Below are 24,339 nucleotides of genomic sequence, written 5' to 3' on the forward strand. Positions count from 1 at the left end.
TTCGCGATCCTACATTAAGGACTGCAATGAAGGGGTCCCCATCCCCTTTCACCATGGTCTGAGCCGCTAGCAAATCGGGTCCATTGACCCCGGCCCGAGATGGTCCCAACAAGACCCCCCGATCCGCAACCCCTTTAGCAAACGGCCGACGCAACCTAAGAGGGACGAGCATCTGAGCCCCCGGGGGTACGCGCACAGTTTTTGTCACGAGCGCCTGCACGGTGGCAAACGCCCGACGCTCCGTGGTGGGGGAAGACAAAAATGTAACACGTCGGCCCGATGGGAGCTCGATGCACCCCTGGTCAATCAAGATACGGATGGGCATTTTGGCCAAGAAATCCGTCCCCAACAGGCACGGAACCGCGAGTGAGGAGGAAACCAAAACAGGCCCGGATAATTTAATGTCTCCAATGCAAACTTTGGCGCGGATTTGCCCAATAATGCCCAGCGAGCCCCCGTTAGCAGCATAGCATGGCACGTCAACAGGGAGCAAGGGACGACTTTGAACGGGAAGGATGTTATAAATCAAATCAGATATAATGGTCGCCGATGCCCCTGTGTCAATTAAAATCCGCACCTCTACCCCATCAATATGACCGACCACAACCGATGATCCCGCCGACGCAGCAACGACACGATGGGCGAGCTCCGACCACTGACCCGGTTGGAGCGCTCGCCGCATTTCAGAACAATCGCGCGCGATGGGCGGCGATTTTCGAACCCTGTTCAGTTGAGCGCGTGAGTGTGTGTCGGATGTGTGCATGGGCCAAACGTGTGAGGTGCCACGACTCGCCGTATTTCTCTGCTGGAGCTTGGGTGGAGACGGCGTGGCGTCCTGACGAGGTGTCGCTCCGCGCTGACGGGGAGCCCGGCATCCTGACGCAACGTGGCCTTGCAGGCCACAGTTGTAGCAGCGTGTGAGCGCCCCAGATGGCCTGGGCTGCTCCTGGCGGCTCGGTCCATTCCGAGCCTGCGGTGCCGCCGATCTCCATTCCCCCCGCCGCTCCACCCCGCAGACCTCCTCTGATGGGAGGGCGGTGGCCGCCATGGCATGGCCGGCCACCCCCTTGGCAGCCTTGCGACGCAGGGACCGCAAGCCCCCGTGGATGTGGCGCGCGACCAGCAGGGACGACATCTCTCCGTCGTCTTGAGCCAAGACGGCGATGTCCAGCTCATCGGCGAGTAGCAGCAGCTTTTCAGCCACCATGGCGTCCACTCCCTCCTCGTCCATCCGCGGGAAAGCTGCCTTTGCCAGGGCCAGGAGAGCCGTTCGGAAGGCCAGGGGCGATTCGTTGGCGCCCCGATGCCGATCGTGGAACAGCTGCCTGCAGTCCGAAGGCGGCCCATAGACGGCTGACAGCAGCTGCAGCGCCAGGTGCAGCGTGGCGCGCTTCTCCTTAGGCGCCGAGGTGAGGGTAGCCAGGGCGTCGTCGTCCAGCATCGCCGGCAGCGCGCATAGTGCCTCGGCGTCCGTCCAGTTCGCCATCTCTTGATGAGCGATGAACCGCCTTTTGAAGCCGCCCCAATCTCCAGCCGCTCCCACGAACTCCTTGAGAGGCGGCAGTCGCTGTTGTAAGGCGACGTCCGTGGCTGCGGATCTCGCTCCCTCGTTCCCAGCCGACGTTACAGTGTGGGCGGGCTGTGAGCATGGCATCGCCGGTCGCTCCGTTGTTGACGCGCTGGCCGGCGTTGATGATGTCACGGCTCGTGCTTGGCCCTCAGCAGTCACCTGACGCAGGCCGGCCCCGCCCTCTGCTCGCACTGTAGTGATGGCGGGAAATTTAACCGCGAGCCGCGTCGGGGTGGCGGGAAATGCCGGCGTGCGTCGGCTGCTGCCGTCTTCCCGCGCAGCCCCTCCAGCTCCCAGCCGCGTGATCTCCTCCAACACGGCGGCCGCGGCGTAGAGCAGCTCCGCCAGGTGGGAGTGAGCCAGCCGAAGTCCCTCGGCCGACGCATCCCCCCCCTCCTGTCGTAGCGGCGCGGGTGTACTCGGCCCCGGCTGCTCCGATCCGACCTCGGCCATCTCTGGTGGTGATTCGGCCGCGGTGTCCTCCCTCTCCGACTCCCTGGTACGTGTCGTCCCTCGTGTGTCCATCTTTGGACGTTTTACTTCTGACACCAGATGTAGTAATTACTCAGGAGGCTTGACGACGGGATCGGAGGCACACTTATTTATTAACACAACTTGTATACAGTTAGCGAGTATACACAGGACCTAAGGGGTAACGTCCCCTTACTCGGCTAACAGGGAGACACAACATCTAAGCCCCGCTAACCTAAGCCCAAGTCCTCCACTAGGGAGCTAGGGGAGGCTACCTGTCCCAGCCCTGGTCAAGCTGGGATCCGACCCCCTGAGTTCCCAGACCTGCTCGTCAGTCTGGGCTCTCGGGGCCACGCCACCGGCTTGCCCTGGTCGGCCCTTATAAGGACAGCGAGCCAGGGGAGCTCCGGGGCCTATTCTAGCTGGTCTTCCGTCTTCGCTGGTTAAAGCTGATACCTCGACCTCGAGCCCTCCGGCTCACCCCCTCTTATAGTCCGCGGCCCCCCCGGGAGGGGCCCGTGGGGGATGCAGGTGCGGACGTCGGTGTGGCCACCTCCTATGTGTACGGCCCTAACCACGCCCCTTGTGTTTGTTTGCCATCCGCTCCCATACACAATTACACCTCTACACAAGCAAGCACAGTACAGTGGGGTGATGTGAGGTAATGGTTGTTGTTGTGACTTTAGGCGAAGTGGGTCGTTAAGGGTTGAAACAGGTGTCAGGGTAGCCGGGAGGACACAGGCCAGTGATTGGCAGGAAAGGTAATTGGGCATTAGCTGGCGTCGCTCCGGCGGCGAAAACAAGGCCACGTGACACGGGAGACCAGGGGGCGAGCGATAAGCGGGGGGTAGAGATAATTAGGGAGATTAATTGGTGTGGGGATATAAGCCAGAGCGCAACGGAGAGAAGGGAGTCCTGTACGAGTCGGCGTCGTGGATGGAGCTGCAATAACGGTGCCCGGAGAGTCGCAGAGCAAGTGATAGTAGAGTAAAGCGTAGAGACAGTGTTAGTAGAGTAAAGCACGGAGAGACAGTGGTAGCGAGAATGCAGTGAGTAACCAGGGTAGCCATGCATCGGAAGGATGCAGAGTAGGAGAAACCGTAGAGACAACAAGCGTAGCGATAGTGAGGTAGAGGGCATGGAGAGACGCGGAGCGGTGGCGCGGCGAAGGTGGACTCTAAGAGGAAAATAAAGAGGAGAGAAAGACAACCCTTGTACGAGTCCTACACTTATATTGGAGTATCATTTTCAATGGAAAAGATTGGATAATACACTAACATGATAACAAATGTATGTTAATAGCTTCAAAAAGTCAAAGAGTCTCCACGTGTTCGCCATCATTGTCAACGCATGTGTAGTGGTGATACGCGCTGGGGGTAAGGATCGTGTGGTAGCGCGTGGTGATTGGCTGTGTGTGTTGGTGACGCGCGCTGACAGTGAAGGATCATAGGTCAGCGCGGGGTCATGGGTTATGAGGCGGTGATTGGCTGTGTATCGGTGACGCGCGCTGACAGCGAAGGGATCGTGTGGCAGCGCGTGGTGATTGGTCAACTAAGGTGGGTGCTCACGTCGCGGTCCGCATAGGCTCCGTCTCCTGGGAGCGGAGGCTATATAAGGCGGTGCGCGCAGGCGCGCGAGGAGTTGGTGACCAGTGAAGACAGAAGACGGAGGAGGAAGAGATAGGGCCCTGAGACACCTAGTCCCGCTGTCCTTGTGAGGACCGGGGCCCTGTGTGGCTCAGAGGCGGGACCTTGGGACCTGGGGCCGGACGTCCGTGTGAGGGCCGGGCCACGGGACCCAGAGGTCGTGACCCACGCCCAAGCTGGGGTGGGTCTGTAGGTTCCACGGATGCTACGGGGCTGGAGTGCCCGTGAGCGTGTAGCGGGAACGTGTAGCGTGAGCCGTAGTGACCACACGTGTCGAGTGGAACGTGTAGCGTGAGAAATAGTGACCACACGTGTTATTGTGGAAAGACAAGTGTCAATAAAGTGTGCTACCCGTCAAGTGGTTTCCCGCCGTAGTTTACTATACTTCACATGCATGGAATCTTCTCCAGGTGGTCTCCAGAGCCCAGAGGCACATCTCCTAGTATTGTTGCAAAATTTCAGAAGTGGTCACATTTTTTGAAGCAGCCTGTATAAAGATTGCACGATGCTGAAAACAGAACATCTTCAACTCACCGTTGGTCTGCAGCGGAAAATAAGTGACAACTGTAATGTTTATGCACTTCCCATAATCATCTACTCGGAGCACTAAAATACATGTTTTTTCTATTTATATCCATGGGTTTCTATGTCCGCGTGTGGGTCTCTATGAAGGACCAAAAACCGCAATGGTTTACGATACGGTCCATTGTTTGGGTTGCATCGCCACACACTGTGGCTTGTTTTAACCTCTATCTCTGTGTACCGCATCTGTATGAGAACGTCTCTCTGGGTTGGCTAAAATATGGTCCACAGTTTGGGGTTGCGTGGCCACGCTCGTACTAAGTGTGGCTCGTGCCTTTCATTTGGCATCCATGAAGGAGGTGTGCGCGTCTGCCTGTTGATGTCCCGATGTCGTTGAAAGGTTCCACCACTAACGTCTTGGGGAAGGAGGAAAAGGAGGAAAGTCAAAGCCAGGAGGAGGTGCGGTGATGTTTGGAGTTCATTATGTGGCTGCTAGAGATGTCCACATGATGCTGAAGCCGCTTCGTTGAGTTATCATTTGTGGCCAGGTCATTTCTGAAAATAGTGATATTATAGTTCCGTGGGCCGTACCTGGTAAAATAAAGTATTTTAGTTTTATTTGTATCTGTTTTTAGTGATTTGCCTACATTTTGAATACTTTGCACTCCTTTCGTGCTTTTGTACTGTTTGTTGTTGTAACGTTCTGACCCGCTCCTACTGGACACCTGCGATAAAGAGCTTTATAGTTCATCGGATTCCTCCAGTATTAATAAATATTCTCATTCTGAGTTGCTATCCAGCTCAGTGGGCCTTAACTGGTAAAATAAAAAGTTACGTTTTGTTTAATCTTGACTTAAAGCTTTCGTGACTGCAGAAATTCACATACGTAGATAGGCTCAAAGAAAATAACAAAAAATTAGAAGAAAAAACTACGACTAAGACGTTTTTATTTCTTCCTGATGACGAACACTTGTGTTGTGATCGAAACGTCGTAGTTTTTAAAATTATTTTTTGTTATTTTCTTTGAACCTATCTACATTACTCTTTGGGTCTTTCGGTAAAGTCACGTAGATAGAAAAATTATAATAAAAAATCACGACGTTTCGATCGCAACACAAGCAATTGTCTTCAGGTGAAAAAATATAGCAAGAGAGCTGCTGAAGCAGGGTGTTATATAGGCCTGAGATGGGTGCAGCCCAAGGGTAAGTGGGCGGGTTAGAGACAGAAGATCGAGGGCACCCCAGAGCTGTTGGGCTGGCCATTGTATCGCGAGAGATTAGCCACCGCCACATCGAGGAATGCAACTCAGAGAGTTGGAAACATCACAGCCAGTTATGACTTAAACTGGTTAATAACGTACTCTTTGGTTCTTTCGGTAAAGTCACGTAGGTATCAAATAAAATAAATCACGACGTTTCGATCGCAACACAAGCGGTCGTCCTCAGGCGGAAAAAAATATAATCCTACAAATATATACTCCTAAAAATATACAGTATAATCCAAGGCTATATATGTGGCCTTGTTGTAGCTGCTCTCTCGCTAGTTCAGCAGTTCCACTGCTGGATTATACGTTTTTTCCGCCTGAGGACGACCGCTTGTGTTGCGATCGAAACGTCGTGATTTATTTTATTTTATACCTACGTGACTTTACCGAAAGAACCAAAAAGTATGGATTCCTGCAGTCACGAAAGCTTAAATTCAAGATTGGTTAATAACGTCCTTCCAATGATTGCTCAGTTTGTACCAATACCTAGGTCGTGGCTGATCATTGTTTTAACGCTGTGGGCACACACGAAATGTATTTCTCCAAGACGTAGGTACTCTGCAAACCTACTCGCTATCAACAAAGATTCGTTCATGAAGCCATCCAGATATATAAACACAGACAAGATTTCAACCGAGAAGATGGGTACAAACTGAGCACTCATTGGAGGGACGTTATTAACAAGTTAACCAGTTAATAACGTCCTTCAAAGATAGATCTACGTTACTTTAACGAAATTCCCAATAAATATTAGTTTTGTTTACGCCTTTTGGCGTCCTCTGGTCTAACACCGATTGAGACGAGGCTCAAAAGAAAGCTGTCTCTGGTGTGGACCAATCAGTTTCAAGGACAATGCATAAACTATCAGTGTTTTTTGTTTGCATAGCATTGTGGTTAATGCAGGCATGATTCCTTGTAAAAGGTTTCAGTTTGGAGTTTTAATATCTTAACACCTGTTTTTTTGCCAGAAATAAGGGAAAAAATCTATTATCATATAGTTTTGTTTACTTTATCTGGGGGGGGGGGGGGGTGAAACCCAAGAACCCCCTAACCCCCACCCCCCACCCCCTGCCCCCACTCCCCCCACCCCCTACCCCCACCCCGGACTAAGCGCGGGGGATCTCCCGCCGTCAAATTCCCTAGCTCGCTTAGGAGCGGTGGGCGCCAATCCCCGGCTCGCGATTGGCCGACGCGCTCGCGCGCCAGATTCGTGCGCGCGCCTCCCGATTGGTTGGCGAGTCACCCGTGCGGGCCCTGCCATTGGTCCCGCGGCGGTGGAGGCGCGCATCCAGAGTGGGGAATGTAGAGAGAGGCGCTCGTCAGCTGTGCGCGTGCAACGGCTCCATAGAGATCGCGGTGGCCTCGTCAGGAGCTCATCACCTCGTTAATAGCTGTAATCACCTCGTTAGGAGCTGTAATCACCTCGTCAGGAGCTGTCATCACCTCGTCAGGAGCTGTCATCACCTCGTCAGCAGCTGTCATCACCTCATCAGGAGCTGTAATCATCTTCGAGAGTTGTAATCACCTCATCTAGAGCTGTAATCACCTCATCTAGAGATCGATAATTAGCGACAGACGAGGTGCAGGCGAGCCCTGAGCTACCGCGTGGCTATGTCGTACCGTGAGTACTCGAGACTCTGCTACAGACTACACGTGCAGTACACACACACACTTGTGCTACTCAAGGCGGTGCATGCAGTACACACAGCGCCGTACACAGTGTGCGTGCACTACGTGAAGTGCACTTGCACTACACACCTCGTGCAGGCAAGTAGCTCCTCACTACGCAATAGTTCGGGCAGTACAGGACACCTCGCACGTGCCAAGACAAATCCCTATTCTCACCCCTTGGACTGCATACGGCCGCCTCTGTGTGTAGGTGCCGGGATGGTGTTGTGGGTATGATGTCTTACTGGTAGGAACCTCCTGGTTACACCAGCCTACAGGGGATTATTGTGTCCGTCCGTCGTGCAGGGAGGGGTTGGGTGGGGAGGGACGGAGGGGCTGGGTGGGGAGGGGCTGGGTGGGGTTGGGTGGGGAGGGTGGGGTTGGGTGGGGGGAGGGGAGGGGCTGGTCACCCCGTGGTGCCCTTATAAAACTCAACGTTTCACCTACTCACGCCGGCTTGTGCCCGCCCTCACAGTCGGGCATATTTGCGGAATACACCACACCGCCGTTGACCCTGGCCATTGACCGAGCAACCCAACGTTCCTACCAGCTCCCTCCGCAGGAATGCGTTTTAAACCTATAAAGCCCTCCACATCACCCGACAGAGTCAATCAAGTTGACACGTGGACAAATATGCATTTATTTTAGATATTTATTCTTCGGATTTCTGAATAGCCCAAGCGCGTCTTTGCACAATGTTGTACGACGTTTCGTTGAAGGTTAATTGTTTACAGTGCAGTATAATGAGGCGTTAACAAAAGCTCAGCTCTGCCGGGCGGCGAAGGGCGAGAAGGTTGAAAAAATAAACATTTTATTTTGACGATGAGCTAACCGAAAACAAACTTATTACGAATCTTATTATTGGTCGTGAAAACCTGCGTGTAAAATTATTGGGGATTTTTGTTCAATATATTTTCGGGTTATCTGGTAAATGGACGCATCGACTGATTGTGGCCTCACCCAGCACACCTGCTTTGACAACTGCGACCCATCCTTGTATTGTCATTTTATTTTACGTGTCAGTCTGTCCTTTTGTTAGAGTTTACGTATGACATGAGTTTATGTGCGATTGGGTTTATGTATGATCGAGTTTACGTATCACACATTTGTTTGTTTTTATTGATGAAACCCGATTTAAGAGCATCTTATCTCACAGGGTACTCAGAAATAAACTGAAATACAAAAAAATCCTCTAACTTTACACAATTGCCCCCACCAGCTTGGGCTGGACACCCGTGAGAAAGAGCGTCATAGCTTGTCGGGTTCTTCTCGCTTAAATAACACGTCAGTCTGCGTCAACATACAAGTAGCCTAGATCCTCATTGCCCTTAAGGGTGTAAATCATTGTTATACCTCCTCCAACGAATAATTATCTTGGCAGCGTGAGAAAGCTATAAGCTAAAGTGGACCCAGTCAATGTAGAACTTTGCATTAGGAGAGTCCGTCACACCCGATGCATTGACTGAACAACTTTGGCAACTGGGTACGGTCGTGGAAATTAAAATAAGAGTCTTAAAGTGTGATTCATCAACGTCTGACCACGATTGAATCGGAAGCTTCCATCCCAGTGTTCCACCTATGTGGGAGCAACCCATGAAATGTATCTAGACATGGCCAATTAAAATTTTCTCAGTTCTTCCTGGGCGCGCCATGTCCTCACCACGCCCACCCCCACTGGCATCTGAATTAATGTCTCTTTGGAAGGCACTTCCCGTGCCGGCGCACACACTGGGACGCACACCGAGCAGCGATGTGCGCGGTGTGGATGTGTGTTAGTTCGCATAAACCAGAGGATATGGCACAGAGACATCTGGAATGTTGCAACACGGGACCATGGGAGATAGCGGTGGCTTGGGGAGGCTTTAATCCAGCAGTTGATTGATTACAGCGCATGATGATGATTATCATCATGATTATCATCATCATAAATTGGATGGAAATCCAGAGGTTGGTGACCAACAGACTGAAAGTAAAGGGTGGGATAGGATGGAAACAATAGTAAAGTTGAATCGGCATCATTGGCCATGATGACCCCTTGACCTGCACGACACGTGACGAGGTTATCCTGATTGCTGTCTGCCTGTGTGTGCATGCAGTATGGCAGCACCCGTATGTCAACGTGTTCAAGCACTGCAAAGTGGACGAATGGAAAAAAGCGTCAAAAGAAGGGGAAGTCACCTCCGCTATGGTAAATTGTGCCTTGTGACTAAAATTGCAGTTATCTGGTTTTGAACTTACAATAATATATTGAAATTATTTTCTATTCATATGGTGCACGTTTAGGAAAACTACGTTTGAGTGGAGATTGAGCGGTAGAATGAGGACAAATATTGCTCTCAACAGGCACTTTTATCATTATAATTCTTGAAAACGAAACATCCGTTTTCATAACTGGGACCTGCTGAGGTACACGTGGGCTGCGCATTCCCAACAGGAGTCTCAACAGAACTAAAACGACAGCTCAGGAGCACGCCTGCCCCCAGCTAACCTAATAATCTGCACCACCGCTCTGTGCGCTTCCTCACACAGACGCCCACTCACGCCTAAAAACCATCCAAGGGTTGAAGTGAATGACGACGCTCATTTCCGAATTGATCTCAGACGTTAGAAAATGTTAAATTCTTTCCTCTGGCCATAAATCATTTGGCATCCTAAGTGGATGACCGACAACTTCCTTGGTAAGAAATGATGCAGCGTTCATCGTTGTACATCTTTACAAGCGTAAAATGCTGCAGTGGACTTGAAAGCCATGACAATGGTAGGTCTGAAAAAGGCGGTAAGTATGTGTTTTATAAAAATTGCATGGAAATAATTGTATGTATGTTGAACTTCTTTCACACCGTAAGTGGCCAACCATGCTAATCGGAAGTGCGGGGGAAGGACAACAAACTAAACACAAAAAGCAGTTCTAAAAAAAATAGTTTTCAATCTAAATGATTTAGAACCGCATAGCTCCTGTGGCTTCCTAACATCGGAAGGAAGAGCATTCCAGACGGCCGCAGAAGCGCATCTGAATGCGCGCAATGCAGTGACGGTCTTTGTTCGATGGCTCGCCAAAAGCCGCTGTGAGGATGACCGGAGTTCGCATGATGGTTTCACAATAATATCCTTTACCCAGGAAAGCCTCACTGAGGCTCAAGACTTTTTTTTCTTGAGTGTCGTGCATTTAAAGATTTTGTCAATTCAATTAATGAGTGGGAGGCAACCAGAGTGGCCAGAGAAAACCCACACATACATGCGCTTGACACTCAAAGCTGCACACAGATTTACGAATCCATACCTCTGCTGCCATCTCCCAGCTGAAGCCTCCAACAAACTAGTATTCTTCCCATCCAAGCATAGTACTCACCAAGCTCAACCCTGCTTATTTCCCAAGTCCAATGAGATTGGTCGCATTCAGCGTGATTTGGTTGCAGTGATACAGTACGGGGCATTATGTTATTTAGAGAGGGTTCATCCATGAGCACCCTCGCCCAGAAGTGGCTTGACAGATTGGCCGCGTACGTCCGCCCGCGAACGCGCAGGACAAGACGATCAAGGCGACGGTCTACAAGGTCGTGGGCCACATTCCGGCGGCGAACTACATTCAGCTGCCGAAGACGAGCACGCAGTCGCTGGGGCTCACGGGACGCTACCTCTACCTGCTGTTCAAGCCCATCCCCACGAAACACTTCATTGTTCACCTGGACGTCAGCACGGAGGTAACCGTCCTCAACCACAGAAGGCCCATTTGATTCCGGCTGGGACCGCTGAGCAGAATTCAATTGGCGGGTTGCCGACATGGATTTGGCTTCGATCGGTGATACTGAGAAGCTATTTCTTTTGGTTGGCCCTGGCAAACAAGTGGCCTGATAGCTTTTGTGACGATATGATTAAAAAAACAAAGCATCAAGAGAAAAACTTAAAGTTATGTTAGCGACGCCACTGTATTGGTCGGTTTTTTCTGGGTAATTGCCATGAAGCTAAGATGCTCTTCATCAATGGCCACCAGGACAAACGGGCTGATATGATAGCCAGCACGTCACACAATTCCCTGAAATGTACAATTTGGAAAATAACGTATGTGTGTATCTTGAACTTTTTTCGCACCATACATAGCCAACCATGGTAATCGGAGGTGCGGGGGGAAGGACAAACTAAACACAATATCCACAACCGACTCACTGGCTTGTTGGTTGTGAATATTACACCGGACGATTTTATGTTTTGATTTGTGCGGCTCCCGTTTTGTCACAGGAAAATCAGGTGGTTCGCATTTCCTTCTCGAGCCTCTTCAGGGAGTTCAAGGTGACGGCCACGTGGCTGCAGTTCCCGTTCGTCTGCGGCTCGGCCAGGGGCCTTCTTCACGAACCCAGCGAGCACAGCACCACCCGAGGCAAGCGAAGCATTGGCAGTGTTGCTTCATCCAGTTGCGGTTACCACTCCAGACGTTTATATTCATCTGATCACAAAATCTTTTTTTTTATGATGAAAGAAAGCCATTGTTATAGTGAATAAGCTTGTAACACGGCACTGCCTTTGCAATTCTGGGAATTGTCATGGTTATAGAAGAGGTTGATTCAAGAAAGATGTGGCAACTACTTGAGCATATTGGCACAAGGCAGAGGAAAGTGGAAACATGACGAAATGGACACCTGCAGTGGACACCTACGGGCTATAGATCATGATGATGATGATGAAATAGAGCTCTAACATTTACTATTTTATAGGCAGAACTCCATCACTATGTAATTGGTGCTCCAGATGGCCATAGTTGCTCATGGTAAATGCTTTGCTGGTGACTATAGGCCCTATAAAATGTTCGCAGTGCTTCATGTCCCTGAGAGAGCCGTGTGTCCTCTGCAGGTAAATGCGCTCCGGTACCGATGGACGCTCGCTGGACGTGCCTGGTGCTGGACCTGCATTACATCCTGTCCATCTACCTGAACCGCCGTTACTCACACCTGAAGGCTGTGAGGCTGTGCTGCAGCATGCTCGTGCGCAACCTCTTCACCAGCGACACGCTCTACCAGCCAGGTGCCCGTCTGCCACGGACTCGCACGGCCCGCGCTTCCCCCGGCGAGTCCCACCTGGAGGTTTTCCCGAGCGTTTTGCCGACAGCGGGGCTACCCTGTCATTGTTAACGGGACCACATCACCTCAATTGCTCTGATCCTACCCTCCACTGGCTGCCAGTCCAACCCCGGATCAATTTTAAGATCGCGATCAGCATCTTCAGGATCCTCCTCTAACTCGCTCGCCCCTGCCTACCTTTCCCCCCTTTCAGCTCGCTTCACTCCTCCTTCTTCGTGCACTCCGCTTCAGCAACCAAGGCTTTCTTTCGAAGCCTTCGCTCATTCTCTGTGAACACTGCTTTCCGTTACGTCTGTGCCAGCTTAACTCAACGTCCGGTTAATGTTTAATAATAAAATAATTAACTTGCCTTTCTTTTTGTGTTGCGCAGGAGCACCGGTGGTGGCATGCGGGCGAAGCGGGCAGCTGCCCCAGGGCTTAGGTGCCATGCCGCGTGAAATGGCGTTCTACCTGCCCAAGGGTGCCAGCTGGCACGACGTGTACGACTTCATCCGGTGCGCCCTCGCTGGGTTGGGTGCAGTCCTTATGCCCAGGGTTGCCCAGGGTTTCAGAAACCAGACCCCTCAAACACATAATTTGCCGAAGACCCCAACCAGCTCAGTTCACTCATTCTTTTGTACTGCCCGCATTGTCTGGGACTCTATTCATCCCCCAGCCATCTGTGCTGTCTACTCCCTGCCCCTGTTCAAGTCCAGGCTCAAGACCTTAATCTTTTTATTTGCCTATGGCTGACTGCCTCTCTCTATAAAATTAATATGCCCCCATTGTTTCTACGCAGGATCTTGGAATATGGTCGTATTTAGATGCTTTAAATATCCAAATTGTATTGTATGCAGCTTATTGGAGCTGCCTTGTTTAATACAGTTGCGATTGATTTAATCACTTTTGACGACCCACTGCTGGATGAAGGCCTTATCACGCTTTATCGGATATAACTCGGCACTGACGTTACCTACGGCCGGGAATTGGAGCTCGGGTTGCCGATTCTGTGGTGGGGTACGAACCGCTGGCGTCATTGTTCCACCTCAGATTAATTTGCACATTCGAATCCTGGTGTATGCAGTAGGAAAGCTGCTTGCTTCTTTATTATCCTTTCATTGATTTTTTACCACAATTTTACAATCATTTTCTTTCTCCTAGCAAAATTAATCTTGTTGTACGACATCAACTGTTTAAGGCTACTTGCCACGTTGGTGCAAACTAAACTAAAAGTTTCAGCTAAACTAAACTTTTATTTTACCAGGTAAGGCCCACTGAGCTATGCATCTCGTTTTCAGAATGACGCGGAGGGAAAACAATGGTAAGCGATTTGTATGAATGCAGGGAATTGTTTTTGTTTAATTCTATCCAGTGGTCTCACCTTTTGTTCGTCTACCCTTAGATTTCCAGATTTGAGTCTTCCAGACAAAGAAAAAACCTCTCCGGAAACAAAAGGTATCTGCGATGGAATGCCCTAAGGCAGGGGTCGGCAACCAAAATAACAAGAAGAGCCATTTCTTTCCAATTCGGTACAAAATTCAGTATTTCAAGAGCCGCAATGCATCCGAGTACATACTGTACATACGTACATATCGTCAAGAAGCAGCCCGCAAAGAGCCGCATGCGGCTCCGGAGCCGTAGGTTGCCGACCCCTGCCCTAAGGGAAGATGCAACTCAAAAAGTAATTTCCCTGAATGATCTATAACACAGTTTACAGTACGGTAATTTATGTTAAAATAAATAGTTTTTTTTTTACACGATTTCTATTAACTCGCTCTGTCTGTTGTTGTTGTATCCTCAAATCTTGTAACTCAATTTTAACCCACTTCCCAATGGGGTATCGACTGCAAACTTGGTATACTTATGTCATACTGATAACAATACTATATTCTATCATAAAAAATAAAATACAAATATTTTTAAACTATCTTTTTTACATGTTATGTTTCGGCTTGGGTCTAATTCTCCACGCTCAACTGACATTGGCTGTAAATCACCACGGTCCCTTACGTTATGGCAAGCTTCGGGGCCACTTCCTGGAGTCGTGGAGTTCTTCCATTACCAGTAGGGTACATTTCATTAAAGCGTGTTAAAAATTTTTTTTTTAAATATTACTTATTCCTCTAAAATACTGGCTGCCGGTTAGAGATCAATATGCCACTGAGTTCAAGGTCCCGACGCAAACAAAATGGCTACGGTTGTTTTACCTTATGAATAGAGGTTCACGAACTCCTGGTGAACGGACGCCAGTCAAGTTTCACAGCCTTCACCTTGAGTGTGGCTAAGATTTGAGGCTGCACCTCCCCAGCCAACAGGCGCACCTCCTATCCCTCCCGTGTGTTAGGGACCAACGGCCCCCTTGGCTTTTCCCACTCCTCGTGTGTTCATTTTAAGAAAGAAAATTATCCAACCCTATAAAATCCCAACAACAAGCTCTAAATAAGGAAGCCTGCAACCCGTAATGCCGGACTGTACGTTTATTATTGGAATTCACCCTGCATCAGAAATGTGGATAAAGTAAATCTAAAATAGATTTGAGGTGGCACGGGACGCCTCAAAGCTATTGGAAGGGATGACTGTAGCGAGCGTGTGCGTAACATGCCATGGCAATGCAGTGGAGCGGAATTGACGGCGCCGTCTGTGTGCGTCAGCAGGGGAGGAGGGCGAGACGTCTGCTGGCTTCCCACGCCCGGTGAGCGTGAGCCGGGCTGTTAGGGACAGAGTCTCTCTCGTCCAGCAGCTCACGTCCCCACCCCAGGTGAAGCGCTTTGTTTGTGAGCCGTTGTGTTTCGTAGGGGCAACTCTTGTTCACCTGTTTTTGTTGACCTGTCAAAAGTGTTTGATAGAGAAACTAACCACACACTGTCATGTGAACCATCAGTCGTTTGGATTGAGTAAATTTAACCCTGAGTCGGTTTGAATCTGGCGAGATTTTTTCTAAATTATCTTTGGTTTCAAAGGACATCCCACAAGGCTCAAATACTTGGCTCCTTGTTATTTGTAAGTAATGCTGCTTTACATTTGATTCTTTATAAGATTGGCTTCTTTGGCAATGATATACATTTGTATTCTTCTGCATCGACAGTTAAAGTGATTCAAAGTATTGCGAAAATAGATTTTTACTCTCTGTGCAGTGGCAGTTCGCTTGAGTCGATGTTTCTTCTCCTAACCTCGCCCAGTGATTGACCCCTACACCTTGCCGCCGTTTGACGTAAAGTTAACGTGGAAGCCCATGTCACATTTCCGGGAGCAGGGGCCTGTAAACGATAATTTAGCTCAAAATGGTCACCAACATCTCCCTTGCGAAATAAATAATCGTTCTTGGTGATGTCACCTGGTCTCATCATTGCATTGATTGACATCGAGGCTAAGTAACGACTACTCTGCAGCTTGATGTAATTGCTGCTTGATGGAACGGCACGGTGAGGATGCGCGCACGCATGATCAGTGGGCAGCGTTGATGCAGATGAGCGGCTTTAGAATTTAAACTTTTGCTGCGTTGCGCCGTAGTCAACCTTCGGGAATGATTAATAGCCTGCAAAAGGTTATCCACCGATAGAGAGTGCTTGCACCCATTCGGCTGTGTGAGCCGTTTGTTATGTGAGCACACTAGCGTCATTGTTAACATTTACGTAACTTCAAACGACGGCCAGGGGTCAACGCAAAAGCCCGCAGACGAGCATGCGACAATTATTGGGCCAGAAGCTGTAAGAGCCCTCCATGCAAATGGGCTCGTTTGGCGGAGACATTCACGCTCAAGTGGAATGCGGAAAAAGGGCAGCTGCCCCAGGGAGCAACCCTTGAGCACAGAGGCCGACGTTTCCACGAGGAGGCCTCTTTAGAAAACCGCTCGCCGAGCTCTTGCTGAAGTGCCCACTCCGGAGGAGCGCGTCCGCTACGATGAGGGCAAGTGGGCGGTGCCGAGGGGTCAGGGGGCCTAAGAACCAGACAGGCGCCTTGATGCTCGTCCCTGGGAATTTGGAGATTATCCAATATCTGCTTTAAATGGACCTGTCATTCAGGCCCTTCGGCGGCTCAATGGAGGAGTGCCGTTAGCCGGGCACTTGCGTCTGGATGCGTGCGCTGTGCCCGGGTGTCCCTGGCGTCTCTTGTGAGGTGGCGGCAGCGGCGACACTCACAGCTATTTGCGGGACCCGATAGGGTTCACACGGAGGTGTGTTTTTTTTAAAGTCTTCATTGTACACAAGAGTTTGCTGGAAAAGTAAGCTTCATGATCTGGAATAAAACTGATTCATTTGGCATATAGAACTAGTACAGCATGCATCCAGTTATTTAAATGGTAATGAATTGCTGGGTGGACCGGTGAACCGAAGAACCTGCGTTCCACTCCAGGCCATGGTTCACATCAAATAGAGAGTGATGTCTGAACTGGTTCTGCCACCTCCCCTTCACCAACCACACTCACTAGGCCGTGAAGTGTGGCCTAACAATATTCACGATCGATGCGGCGTAGCGAGGCCTTCATCCAGTGGTGTATTGACAGAAGGACTTACGTTATTATCTAAAATGTTGTCTTAATTTGTACTTTTTTCCTTGACAACAGGGCCAGCGCGCACCCACCAAACCCCTGCCTTTCTCGTCGGCAACAGCAGCACATTCACAACAAGAACTTTTTAGCGCCAGTGGGACGACCTTTGCTACCGAGACGGGCGGCACGGGCAGATTTGAGAGCCAGCTCACGCTGGAGCGGCCAGAGAGTGGCTTCAGCCTGGCTAACGGAAAGACAGGGTGCCAGCGGAGCCCCCCCTCTCTCTGCGACGGTAACGATGCGGAGGACGGGGGCGACTCGAGCGCTGCGGAGAACACGGGGGAGCTGAGCGTGTTCCGTTCATGTGGTGGGGACGTGCATGTGGTCAGCAGCCGGAGCGGCGACATTTCCGTGCATCGCCACAGCCAGCGACTCGCCCAGGTGCTGTCAGTAGTAAAATATAATAATAGTGATGAACACTTTATAGCATGCACGTATTTTGCGAATCGGAAGCAAATGTTTCATTGAGAACTCGGGAGGTGCGGAGCTCAAAGTTTCTCGTATGCGAGCCTGAAGAGGTGAGACTTGAGCTGTTGCTTGAAGGTGGCTGGTGATTGGATTCTGCGAATGTGCAGTGGGAGAGGATTCTAGATGGCTGGTCCAGCTACGGAGAAACGCCACTCAGCCAAGACAGCCCTGGTTGTGGGTACGATGAGAAATTTGTTGGGTGTACTTGGTAGGACGCGACGGTTTGCTGTGGTCGCTGGAGTGAGAAAGGGTGGAGAGGTATGGCGGGAGACCTTGTAATGTAAAAGAGCTCGATAGCGCAGGATACTTATTTTGTAGTGCATTTTATAGTCAACTCTAAATAAACCAGGGTAATGGGAGGTATTGGTTACCCAGATAAAACACAACATGGATCGTGAAAAACATGTGTCAATTAGTACAATTGTGAAGGTTATCGTGGTTGTGTGCTGTGTAGCTCCAAAATGGGATTTTGGGTTTTGCTGCGTGTAAGTGTCCAACGTTCCAGCATGTGGAGCTTGCCCCGTTTCAGTGCGTGTTTATACTTTCGCTCTCGGCATTTGTATGAGGAATATAGCTGGGAGAGCGCTGCCTTATAGTATGTGTTGCTTATTTCAATGCACATTTCCTTTGCGTCCTGCAGATTGGAGACAAGACCATCTCACCTGAAAGGCCATCAGAGTATTACGATGAGGAGCGCTCTGTGAGTAATACAAAGTGAACGAGATCCGTGAAATTTCACAGTTTGAGTCCCATCCCCAACACTTAATTTGTCCCTCGCTTGTTACTCAACATTATTCCCGACTCGTTCGTCAACAAAAAATGTGTGGAATGGGCAGATGGCACCGAATCGCAGAGAAACAATTTTGTTCCACTTTTACAAATGTCATATCAATGAAACTACGAGTGTTAAATACATTAATGGGAAGTAGCCTCGCCTTGCAGTGAACAGATGTACGAGTGTGTGTGTGTTGGAAGCAGCCTAGAGTTGTAGTGAATACACAGGCATGTGGGAACTAGGCAAGCCTTGCTTTTGAAATGTGTCTGCTCTGTGTTCCAGCCTCTGCAGCCTGACCCCATCCTCGCTCTGCGCAGGGTCATTGGCTTTGGTGGCGGCACGACCCGGCACGTGAGTGGGCTGTGGTCAGAACCGTAGAGACAGAATTTGGTGGGAGTGGGGATGGGAAGGCAAAGGGGGGTGCAGGTGTGCCAATTTTTCCGTGAGCCTCAGATCTGAGGGGGCCTTGAGAAAGTGCAGAAGGGGTTCTCATCTGGCATTTTGCCCCGGGCCTCCAAAAACATTTTGACGGCCCTTGGTGCCCCAGAGGCTCCGCTGGCGAGATGAGAAAGCGGCATTGGTAATTTTGTTTTGACTCTGCCACGACAATCACACACTCGCTCTGGGGAAAACGATAGTCGCTGTCGTCGTGTGTTGTCTAATCACCTGCACATGGTTGAGGTTTACTCTGCACAAATCCAGATGTGGCAGCTGCTTGTCTTGACGTTTTAGGCCACAGTCCTGACATTTGTAACCTGGACTAAAAGATTGGCCTTGCAAAATGGTTGTTATAGGAGATGTTTAAAACTTGCCGTGAGCCCCCACGGGGTAACTGAACCTAGCAGGTTAAAGGCTTTGTTTAAGATTTATTTTCACAGGATCTTTCCGCCATGGCCTTTAAACAAAAAACACATGCGTCGTTGTGAGCGCGTAAACAGTCTAAACAGCACAGGATGCGTATTCCCAATCGCTTAAACCAACAGTTGATTAATTGTTCATGCACTCAATTAGCCATGTGCTCGCAACGACAAAACTCACAGCAAAGACGTAGGAAGCGGCTGAAATGCGCGCCCCGCACTTTTAAGCGCTGGCACTCGCGCTATTCAAAGCCTGTGAATCGTCTGACATTCGCAAATAAACCCCCCCTCCACCCCAACTGGCATCGGTCACGTAAAAAGCAACTGCAAGTGGACAAACAAAGCGAAGTGATTGGAAAATAAATGAGCGAATTAAATAAATGGTATTAATTGAAAGAAATAATTCAGGGCTTCGGGGGCAGTTGGCACGTGTGGCACGCAGCGCTTGCGAACTTGGCATCTGAGTCAGCGCTGGCTCCATGGAAACTTTTCTGGCTGGCATTTGTAGTGGGAGACACGGTTGTTTGAAAGCGGTCTCCGTCGAGCCGATGTGAAAGGGTAAGTGCCTCTGTGTCGAGCCGCTCGCTCGCGGAGACGGGAGGCACCCTCTTTAACGAAATGCGAAAAAAGGAAACAAATTAAAGGGAAAATGCCACAAAAAAAACGATGACGTTGCTCCGCGTGAAAAGAAGCTTTAAAACTAACGGGAGACGAACTTTAGATTTGTATTACTTTTACTACATGTGAACTGGTGAAGTTTTTTTGGGAGAGAAAAAAATATTGGCAGTTTATAAATGAATTTTTTTTTATTAAATGCATTCATAAATTTGACTATAAAGCCCTTTCAAAGTGAAATTTGGTTAAAAGCTGTAAGCGTTTGTGTATGCCAAGTGGTACATTTCACAAAGAGTATTTTAATGAATTCCAGTTTAATAATTTTGTCTGCCACAAATCTACTCGTGTTTGACGAGTTTAATATTCATAGCTCATTTGCAGAATTTGACATTCTAATGGTCAATATTTTGCAGTTATTTGTAAACATTTTTTTTATAAAAGTCCATGATGTGAGTTGAAACTCCTTTCCGTTGGACGATAATCCAGATGTGGACGGGTGGCCCAGGCTGCTAATTGCCGGTCAAATCACGGAGCTGGCACCGCTAGGATCCGGGCAGCCACCTGCAGTTAACCAACTATTTTTATTTCACCGGGTAAGGCTCACTTAGCTATTTAGCTCTTTTTCAGAAGTGACCTGGCCACGAATAATAGCTCAACGAAGTGGCTGATGTTGGAAACATTTATAGTAGCCAAATACTCTAAATGCATGTTCCTAAATGAGGGAAAAACCAGATGCAACGGAGAAAAATCCATGCGACAACGGGGAAAATGTTTGACTTAAAACTTTCGTGACTGCAGGAATTCATATTCTATGGTTCTTTCGGTAAAGTCACGTAGATAGAAAAAATAATAACAATAAAATAATTAAAATAAAGTGAATAAAAATATCACGACGTTTCGAACGCAACACAAGTGGTCGTCATCAGGAGCAGGGAGGTTAGCTTTTGAGGGCAAGCTGTTTTTAAGGTTTAGAGATGGGTGGGGCAGCTAATGTTAATGTTATAGAGGGCTCCGACACGGGCAGCAGGTCTACACCAATCAAAGAGCTGTTTATAAAGGTTTAGAGATGGGCGGGGCAGCTAATGTTAATGTAGGAGAAATCTCCGACACCGGTAGTAGATCTACACCAATTAAAGCATTGCACCTCGCTCCACACACCCACATTGCTGACGGTGGAGGTTGACAAGAAAACACAAATCAAGCCCTCTCCTACATTAACATTAGCTGCCCCGTTCATCTCTAAACCTTTATGGTCTCAGCCTGGTCATCAAGGATTGCACAAAAAACCTTTCATGTTCAATTAATTTTGTCAAGTACCACCATTACTGACATCCAAGGAACACTCTTCGTCGAGCAAAATAATGTTTGTGATATGCTCGTGCGTCACATTGCTTGCGTGTCACATGGCTTGTGTGTCGCATTGCTCGTACGTCAAATGGCTTGTGTCACATGGCTTGTATGTGGCATGGCTGTGTCACATTGCTTGTGTGTCACATGGCTTGTGCTCCCCTTCAGGCGTTGTGGACGAGACAGGGCGATGTGATCGTGTACCCATGCCATGCCATCATCATTGCCGTGGAGATCACCACAGGCAACCAGAGGTTCCTCACGGGCCACAGTGACAAGGTGTGTCCGGCTACCCTGAATCGACACTTCAACATCGAATCGAGTGCAGTTGCACCTGATTCAAGAGCTGAATGGCTCACAGGGCTATACCTAATAAATGAAAATGAAATGAAAACTGAAACATCACCAGCCATGAGCTGTACTGGATAAAGACCTCTCCATGCACAAACCATCCAGTTCCTGCCTACGAGCTGGTTTCATTGCTGCATCTGCACTCCTAATGATTTCTTGAAAGATGTTTGTCCGTCATTCTGTTTTGAACCCAAGTGCCAAGAGTAGGACAATGAAATTGGACCTTTTTTGCCAATATCAAAGTATGAAAAAATACGCATAATTTTTACCCTTTCTGGAAATAAAACAAGTGTTAAGATGTTCAAACACCAAATAGAAACCTTTTTTTTTTAAAGGAATCATATTTGCATTAACAACACGTACTTGTGGTGAACATGCAAACAAACATGCTCTGATAATATATGCATTTTGCTTGAAACTGATTGGCCTACACCAGAGACAGGACAGCCTTCTTTAGGGCCTAGTCTCAACCAGTGTTAGACCAGAGAATGCCGCACAGCACAAAGACAATGCACTATCAGAGCATTTATAGCTCCGGGTGAGCATCTACAAAATGGGACCTTTTTGCCATTATCAATGTATGTCTTAGGGTGAAACTTATTTGTATTTGTTCATACTTGATGATTAGAAAAAAAAAAACAAAATCAGCAAGTGTGCCTTTTTTTATCAGCCACACTTTAAACAAACTTTTTTTTATTAGCCACGGATCACTCCGTTATTCTGTGTCATTGCCATAGTGAATTGTTCCGGTTGCTTACGGTAAATACGTAGCCCGTGACAATTGCTGGATACGTTTGCCAAACGTTTTCCCGCATCTATCATTGCCTCGTGGCCATCAATGGAGACGAGCAACGTCCCACAGTCACATGACATGGGAGACGTGCATCAAGGCCCTTGGACGTGACCGCCGGGTCTCATGCGCGTGTAGGTGACGGCGCTGACGATGAACGGCGCCAGCACGCTACTGGCCTCCGCCCAGGCCGGCGCCGTGAGCCTCGTGCGCATGTGGGACTTCTCCAGCGGCGAGTGCCTCTCCATCTTCACCCCGCACCTGCACGCGCTATCATTGCTCAGGTGACGCAGGTGTCTGCTCGGTTTGCATTGTCTGTAACGTTAGCAGTGAGAGCCCGGTTGGTGTGTTTGTTGAACTTCTTTCGCACCGTACATAGCCAACTGTGCTAATCGGAGGTGCAGGGAAGGACAACTAAATAAACATAAAAAACACTTCTGAAGGAATGCATTTTTTATGTAGATTTTAAAAGTGCATAGCTCCAGTGGCTTCCGAATATCGGAAAGCATTCTAGACAGCCGCAGAAGCATATCTATAAGCACGAGATGCAGTGACCGCTGTGAGGATGAGCCGAGTTCGAATTCGAACCAAAATTCTTGGTGGTGCCACCTCAGCGCTATCAGCGCTAGGTTGATACAAACGTCCGCTCCGTTTACGATACTTTTACTAACGTCACAACAAACAGCGTTAATCTCTCTCTTGCGTGCTGTGCCCTAGATCAGGTCTGTGGCTCAAGCTCCCAGCATCCTCTCTGCTGTCACTATCCGCTGCCCATCGCACAACAAAACAAATTCCTTACTCTGGTTTTTTTTTACTATATTGTAATTTACTTGAAGTGTGCTCTTGACATCATGTCATGCTATTAAGAACCCATTTGTAAACCTTGCGGAACATAGTGTTCCTTGTGTCAGAGCTGTACTCTGTTTGAAAGACTAAATGATGCTTTTTATTCTGAGAGCTATAATTTAAGCAAAGCGAATCACAAAAAAAAAACTTTATATGATGGGATTTTTTTGTGTGCGGTCATTAGGGACCCGGCTAAGACCATTAATTCGCTATACTTGAGAATCAGCACTCTTTGGGTCTTTTCGGTAAAGTCACGTAGGTATAAAATAAAGAAACAAAGATTATGGATTCCTGCAGTCACGAAAGCTTCAAATCAAGATTGAGAATCAAGTTTAATCACGGATGGCCATCCGAATTCTGAGTGTTCTGATCACTGAGCCACTCGGTCACCTACCAGGGATCTTGACCGGTATTTATAGTAGGACAGTTAAGATGATTTCCCCTTTCTTTCATCAGCAGTGTTTTTGTTTTACGACATGATTGAACAGGTTTATGTTTTTTGCAGTTTCTCTCACAGCGGAGCTGTGCTTTGCGGCGTGGGGAAAGATAGCCATGAAAAAAACGTAAGTCCATTTTATTGACCTCACCGGCTACTGTTTACATGCAGCCACAGTTTGTGTAGAAACTCGTAGCAAATGCTTTCTTTGGGCATGGAAAGCATCTGCACTTCACCAAGAAGCCCCCTAGAGTTTGATGAACCGAGATTTCTGTTTTGATTGCGTTGCTCGTGCATGCGTGTGCCCGTGCGTGTCTTCTTGTGCGAGTTAGACGGTGGTGGTGTGGGACACGTCCCGGTTGCGGACGGGTGGCCTAGTGTCCGTTGTTGCCAGGACGCACACCGACGTGGACCTACACACCATCAAAATCGCCTCCTTCGATGACACCAGGTGAAACGCGCCTTGGCAGTCTACCAGTTCACTTCCGGGGTGTAGTCGTTGGATAAAATGCAGAATAACATTTAATGTGATGCTTTATTTTGACATTTAAGGAGCCCATTTTGATAACAGTTTGTTCCAGCTGCAACTTGCATTTGAACACAGAATCCAAATATGTATTTATATGGGAGGAATCCAATGAGCTATAAAGATTTTTTCAAAGATGTCCAGTAACCCAGCATCTCAGCGATGCCGACTGGGCTCTCTAACCTCTGAGCTGCCATGCCAGCTTAGCGCGCCCAGGTTGTGGTTGCTGACCGTATGTCGCGCTCCACTGATGGGTCGGTGCTGCTCGCGCGCAGGATGGTGTCGTGTGGCCGGGGCAGTGTGCGGCTATGGCGCTTGCGCGGCTCGGCATTACGCTCCTGCCCCGTGGACCTCGCCGAGTTCCACGCCGCGCACTTCACGGACGTGGCCTTCGAGGAGGGCCTGCCTGCCGACCGGGAGCCACACGACCGCACGCTGTATGCACGGCCGCGCCTTTACCCAAAACGTCACCGATGCACCTTTTTTCCACCGCACGACCGAGCCACTCCAGCACAAGTGCCGAGCTGGCCCGGCATGGCTCAGATGGCGCAGGGTTATTATTTCCACTGCAGAACCAGAGCCATACC

The 24,339-nt window shown here is 49.0% G+C and overlaps 1 protein-coding gene across 1 annotated transcript in view; it reads left to right on the plus strand.

Annotated features, from left to right (window-relative positions):
• The first annotated feature begins 6,790 nt into the window (after nucleotides 1–6,790).
• Nucleotides 6,791–24,339, plus strand: part of WDR90 (WD repeat domain 90) — a 55,069-nt gene continuing 37,520 nt past the window's right edge. Inside the window, exons 1-16 of the mRNA XM_078872942.1 lie at nucleotides 6,791–7,094; nucleotides 9,238–9,329; nucleotides 10,666–10,842; nucleotides 11,378–11,516; nucleotides 11,987–12,157; nucleotides 12,584–12,707; nucleotides 13,595–13,647; nucleotides 14,847–14,950; nucleotides 16,757–17,122; nucleotides 17,850–17,909; nucleotides 18,267–18,335; nucleotides 20,972–21,082; nucleotides 22,083–22,228; nucleotides 23,296–23,353; nucleotides 23,559–23,677; nucleotides 24,028–24,189. Of these exons, the coding sequence (XP_078729068.1) occupies nucleotides 7,085–7,094; nucleotides 9,238–9,329; nucleotides 10,666–10,842; nucleotides 11,378–11,516; nucleotides 11,987–12,157; nucleotides 12,584–12,707; nucleotides 13,595–13,647; nucleotides 14,847–14,950; nucleotides 16,757–17,122; nucleotides 17,850–17,909; nucleotides 18,267–18,335; nucleotides 20,972–21,082; nucleotides 22,083–22,228; nucleotides 23,296–23,353; nucleotides 23,559–23,677; nucleotides 24,028–24,189 (1,961 nt within the window). The 5' untranslated portion in view covers nucleotides 6,791–7,084. The remainder of the gene's footprint in view (nucleotides 7,095–9,237; nucleotides 9,330–10,665; nucleotides 10,843–11,377; nucleotides 11,517–11,986; nucleotides 12,158–12,583; nucleotides 12,708–13,594; nucleotides 13,648–14,846; nucleotides 14,951–16,756; nucleotides 17,123–17,849; nucleotides 17,910–18,266; nucleotides 18,336–20,971; nucleotides 21,083–22,082; nucleotides 22,229–23,295; nucleotides 23,354–23,558; nucleotides 23,678–24,027; nucleotides 24,190–24,339) is intronic.

Source organism: Lampetra fluviatilis, chromosome 35 (assembly GCF_964198595.1).
Source record: "Lampetra fluviatilis chromosome 35, kcLamFluv1.1, whole genome shotgun sequence".
NCBI lineage: Eukaryota > Metazoa > Chordata > Hyperoartia > Petromyzontiformes > Petromyzontidae > Lampetra > Lampetra fluviatilis.